This window comes from Aphanomyces astaci (genome assembly GCF_000520075.1).
Source record: "Aphanomyces astaci strain APO3 unplaced genomic scaffold supercont1.77, whole genome shotgun sequence".
Taxonomy (NCBI): Eukaryota; Oomycota; class Saprolegniomycetes; order Saprolegniales; family Verrucalvaceae; genus Aphanomyces; species Aphanomyces astaci.
The window spans coordinates 157,134-163,301 of record NW_009798340.1 but is presented as its reverse complement, the minus strand read 5'-3'; the positions used below and the strand labels follow the sequence as shown (position 1 = coordinate 163,301).

Genomic DNA, 6,168 nt, shown 5'->3' with positions numbered 1-6,168 from the left:
AACCAAGTAATTGTTTGTGTAGAAAGCAAAAGTTACAAATTGTAACTTTGAACCGCCCTAGTTCATACTTAGCGTGATTAGACCGATAACTTCCAATGGCAATATTGCTGCCAAGTGCATTATGAAGGACATCTTCAATTGATGTTAACTGTAGAATTGTATTCCTACCGAGATAGGAGCCTTCTCCGAAGCCTCACCCATGAATAACCTATTTAACGCATATTTAATCTTGAAGTGTGTATACTTTGAAGCAGCGTTAAAGGGTTCTGACTCCTGTTACATCCTGTTTTTATCCTGTTGTTACGTGGAATCAAACGTTAAACACCTACTAATGAATCCATTGAATTCGCCTAAAAAAACTACCTTGGCACACTATGCTCACAATATTTTCTGAAATTTCAAGACAAAATTCACTTGCTTTAAGTATCGAAATTTTCAAGACTTCTGCCACCCACTGTAGCACTACCTTCAATATGGGACTTTGTATGTAGAGTGGTACAACTCATCGACGCGGACGACTCAAAAATATAAAGATCATGGCGGAAGTCATTGTTCCCTTTCAAGGACGACCTCCTGGGGTATATGCGTGACCCACCGCTGCGCTATCGCGTCGAACGCTTACGCTTACCCTTGAACTTCTGTATAGGTTTAATTGGTTTATTTTAGGCCAATCAAAGAAGTCGACCTGAGATATCGTCGTGACATGATCTTTTTATTTTTGAGTCGTCCGCGTCGACGAGTTGACTGTACTGTACACGGACAGTGTGGAGAGGATCGTGGTTTTATACTCGGTGTTTGTATGGACGTGCCCATCTGGCACGATCCGACCCCTTGTGTGGCCACCGCTACTTACACGCATACGTGAGCCAATCGCAGGGCTCCGTTGGTCGATTTAAGGACGAATGATATCGGCCGATTTCGTCGTGTGGACGTACTGCCACACGACGACGTCTACACGTTCATAACGGGGCGATCCCGACCAACGGGGCATTGGTGTGTGTTTCGTGATTTGCGGGTTGTGCAAACCTGCTCCAACTGAAATGTACGTGGTGCTAGTGTTGCACATACACCTGGCGATGCACCCGCCGTTGGACTCGTGCAGCCAGATCTTCACCGTCATCAATTTCACGCGTGGGAAGTTCACGGGAGTGTTTCCGAAATCTGTCTAACAATGCTACTGTATCTGACAAGATGAGGAAGAATGTTGAAATCCATGTTCAATCGATTGGTACGAGGTGCTGGGAGAAAAGAGTCCTTATATGAAGCCACAATGGACCTACCTAACCTCACCATGACATGGTCGTCGATTCTTACGATCTACATATCCTCTACCTAGTTACAATATGCTGATATTACGCGATGGATCATTTGGGACCCCCCACAAGCACAGCGTCCTTCTTCCTCTGCTCCTTGCTTTCCATCACCACGACAACGTCATCGTCAAATATATTGGCGCGCCGTCGGCCGCCTCGTCGGCGTTGCTGCTTTTTCTGGCACACCATGTACGCGATGCCCATCAACACGAGCGCGCATCCAACGCCGGTGGCTAGGCCCACGATGAGATTCATAGAGATGGGGCTAACGGAGGTCGAAGTAGCCGCGGGATTGTCGACAGAGGCGACGGCATTCGAAGTCGAGGTGGGATTGAACGATGCTTGGGTTGGGTTGTCCCAGTGGAGGGCCATGCACAATGGGTTCGAAGTTGCCGTGCAGTCCGTGTCATGTTTGATAAAGAATGTATAGATGCCACTGGGAGCATCCTTCTTGAGCCCGTGGCCAATGTCGTTGCTGTAGTAGCCCAAGTCTTGATGGGACAAGGAAAACGTAACTACTTTCGCTTCGCCTGCGGCCAACGACAACTTGGTGTATCGCTTGAGCAACTTGGTTTCAGCATTCACGCGGGTGGCTGGAGGCGTTCCAAACAGGAGCACAGTTTCTTGCCCATGGATCAACCCCGTATTCTGAACGGTGACGGAGATCGTGTAGCCGTTGGATTCAGTGGCGCTGTACGTTAAACTGGTTGTGCTGATCGAGACATTCGAGTAGGTGAAACTCGTGTAGCTCAAACCGTCGCCAAACTGCCATTCTGCAGGACAGTCGAACGTGGCCCCATCTTTCACGCAATAAGAGGTGGTGCGCTTGTAATACGGCGTGGCCAGGTTGATGGAGGTTTCCGTCTTGGGGTACGTCATAGCCATCTTCCCACTGGGATTGACCTTGCCCAGCAAGACGTCCACGATGGCTTGGCCTCCGAATTCACACGGCAGACCTGCGAAGATGATGGCGTGGGCGAGCTCCGCCATACCGTTGAGCAGTCGAGGGCGTCCTTCCACCAGCACGAGGATGACCTTTGTGCCGGTGGACTTGAGTGCCTGGACATACGTGAGAAAGCCGGGTGGGAGGGGCTGCTTGTCATCGTTGCCCTTGAATTCTGCATACGCTCGTTCTCCCAGCACGACTACCGTGTACTCAGCTTTGGCGGCCAGTGCCTTCGCAGTTTCCAAATCCCCCGCCTTGCCGTCGTTGTTTACAAGCAGACCGTCCGTGTCAAAGCCGTGGTAATACGATATCGGGCCGCCAAGCGTCGTTTCCATCGCCTTTCGCACGGATGCCCCCAGACGAAACACATCACTCATGTACGTTCCTTGCCACCAAAGCGACCAGCCACCGCACATCAACCCAATGGAATCCGCGCTCGAACCAGTGAGGAAGATGGACGCCGCCTTTTCAGGGGTCAAGGGCAGCACGTTGTCTTGGTTCTTGAGAAGAACCATCGACTCTTGGGCAATCCCTAGCGCAGCGAGCTGGCTGGCTTCGTCCCCCAGTTGGCTCACCACGTCCGCGCCAGGCACGGGTACATCGAACAAGTTCAATTTCAACTTGAGTTTCATGATCTGAAAGGCTGACTCGCGTAGCCGCGCCTCGGGCAGCCGATTTTGAGCCACCAGGAGCTTGCCGCTTCGTATGAAGCTGTCATCGCTCGGCACCATGCTGATGTCGTATGAGGTGGTATTCATAGACAGCTCCACGGCCTCCAACGTCGTTTTCACAACGCGGTGCCGGGATTGGAGCAAATTGATCTCATTGTAGTCTGTGACCATGAGTCCTTTGAAGCCCAAGTCCCCCCGGAGCAGCCCCCTGTGCATCAACTCGTTTGCGGCCAGGGGCACTTTGTTCAAAGCAATGAACGTCCCCATGCCACTCCACACGTCTGCCTCCACGGCGGCTTTGAATGGCGGCATGAAGTAGTTGAGGATTTCGTACGAGCTCAGCTCCGAGTTGTCTTGGTCGAGGCCCGAAGTCGGATCGGAGTACGAGATGAAGTGCTTGAAGCAGGCGGCGATCCCTTCCTGTTGGATGTGCTCGATCACGACTGCGCCCATGTCGGCCACCACCGTCGGGTCTTCCCCAAAGGTCTCGTACACGCGAGGCCAGTGCTTGTGACGTGTCACGTCCAGAGTGGGCCCGAATATCCACGGAATGCCCGCCGCCTTGGTGTCCCTCGCCATGTACTTGCCCAGGCCTTGGGCCAGCACCGGGTTGAATGTGGCGGCTGTGTTGATGCTCTGCGGAAACAGCACCGACCCGTCGACGTACGTGGCGCCGTGGACGGAATCGATGCCGAAAATCATCGGAATCTTATTCCGCTTCATGTGAATCGTTTGCATATCTGTGAGTTTCGCCCGCCATTCGTCCGTGTTGGCCGTCACGCGGTTGCCCTTTCGCCCCATGCCGATAAAGTTGAAGTACGACCCGACATTCAGCTGTGCAAACTCGCTGACTTTCTCCAACGTGTTGGCTGCGCTCAGGTCGATTTGGGTCATTTGCCCCAGAATTTGATCCACCGTCTAACGTGGTCACTGGTCAGTCGCTAGCAGAGAGAAGTGCGTTGCCGTACCATCTTGTCTACTATGTCTTTGGCTTGGGCGTCCAGCTGTGCCTCTGTTAGCTGCTGTGCAGCCGACTTCACGGCCAAGATAAGCACCAAGCCCACATGCATGGTTGTAGTCCGTGTGTGAAAGATACAAAATGCACATATCGCAACTTTATTCACCCGGGCTTCGTTGGCTTCATTGGTAGCATTGCTGACCAGCTTCACATCCTGGCCTTCGTCGTTTTGGTGGTCAATTTTTCATCTTGAGATTTCTATGCCAGCTTTGTTTTGGCCGTATATATTCTCCACGTTGACGTTGGGACTTCCAAACCCAACGTCAACGTCCAAAGCAATGGATAAACTATGCGGTCGAATCAAAACTCGTCATGACGACAACCTGTTTCATGTCACTTTAGAGCCTGTTCCAAGTAGAATTCGAAAATCGCGAATAATGGGGACTTCCCCTGAAAAACATTCAACAAATCTGAATACCGTTCAGCCAAGACTGAAAATCGTTCAAACTAATAAACTCTAGGCATATGTTTTGTACTCTGACCATACTAGGGGATTTAGCATTATACTTCGAAGTTTGTGCACGCGGGGGTGGTGAGGGCGATAATTTCAGCCAGTAGTTCGGCGCGGCGATGGGTTGTCGAAAATGGGATGAAACGACCCCATTTTGAAACGAGGACTTTGGAATGAGTTGGGGAGCGTTTTGATTGGATAATGCCCATTTTGAAAACAACTTGGAACAGGCTCGATTGTGATTAGTCCATGGTAAAAACGATCATAACAGAAGTTAATACTACGAAGTATAATTCGTATTATCCAGTCGATAATTAGTACTACTGTATACTCATCCCAAAACCGGCTGGCTGCACAACAATACCCCAGAGTATAAATTTGTATTTACAGGAGGCTGAGGGAAAAATCGCGAAATCCGGTTTCGCCAGGGCAAAATCGCAAAACGTAATATAATTTCGAATGAAAAGTTGGACAAGTCTTAATTTAAAATGGATATAAAATTATTTCGAAATGTAAACAGCCCAGTTTACATTTTGTAAATTGAAAATTTAATACATAGACCTAAAAAAACCTACCTAAACTTTGTCCAAATCCTTCCAAAATTTTTATCCATAGACCTCTCACCAAGTTTTCAATGAATATGTAATCAGATTCTTGAACTTCGTGTTGGTTCACGTGAAATCACACCTCGAATGAAGTTTCGTCGGTTTCGTCAACCTAAAAAATCCCAACCTAAACCTCCTTGAATTTCATATCGCTTTGGCTCGTATAACAGAGCGCAACGTTGAGATTACGCTCCTAGATTGTTAAATTGTTAAATGAAACTACGTTCAAATAGAGTCAAAACTAGCCACGAAAGTGCATCGCTCGTGTCAATTTACAAAATGTAAACACCTGTTTACATTTTGTTAACTACCAAAAGCATTCTATTTTCGTTTGAAAGCCAAACTGTCGAATTGAAAACCGTTACGTATTACTATTAATAGTATCAAATACATAATTGCCATTTACGAATTTATTCCACTCGCAAACCGAGTGTTAACTGTAAGTATGGTTTAACTGCAATGCGACTACTAGTACTGTACGTCTACTTCAGTGCACATGCGGATGCAAATTGCGAAGTTGTGTACGCTTCATGCACCTAGCGTTAGCAGCCTAGAGGCGAAACCCCGAATTCAAATCGTAGGAGTGTGGGCAGGATATCGACCCAAGGCGTTTACGCCGACTGCTGGAGAAGGTTCAGGAAAGCTGAATGACTCAGACAAGATAAGATGCACGTAATCGCTCCACCTTACAGCTAACTCTTGGTATTACCCACCTTAGAGCGTGAAAGAGGCTGGACACGAGGCCAGATCTGGCGGCGCTGTAGCATGGATGGGAAGGTCAAGAACTGTGCATTATGCACGACTGGTTGAAATTCACGATTTAAGACCAATGATCGGCATACTAGAGAAGGGGTCCGATCCACATAAAATTTGACAGTTTCCGTAAACTGGATAAATTTTAAGGAGATAAATTGAGGCAAATGCGATGGGAACGTGTTCCGAAATCTGTCTATTGACGTAAGTCGATTCGAAATTGGAGTGGGATTGTGCTCAATCGAATTAGCAAAACTAAATCGGCAGACAATCTATCGACCAATCAAAACACAGAGCATGAATCAAGTAGCCAATCAAAATCCACCATTCGACCAATTCCCCATCGAATTAGTGTGTGACTTAAATTTGTGTGACACTGGACGATTTTGACAAACAAAAGCCAGTATTACT

The 6,168-nt window shown here is 48.3% G+C and overlaps 1 protein-coding gene across 1 annotated transcript; it reads right to left on the bottom strand.

Moving 5' to 3' along the window:
- Window positions 1-1,364: 1,364 nt before the first annotated feature.
- Window positions 1,365-3,824, bottom strand: H257_15940 (hypothetical protein; the record flags this gene model as incomplete). The annotated part of the gene is made up of 1 exon (XM_009844235.1): window positions 1,365-3,824. One exon carries the CDS (start codon window positions 3,822-3,824, stop codon window positions 1,365-1,367), a length of 2,460 nt encoding a protein of 819 aa, XP_009842537.1.
- Window positions 3,825-6,168: the final 2,344 nt, after the last annotated feature.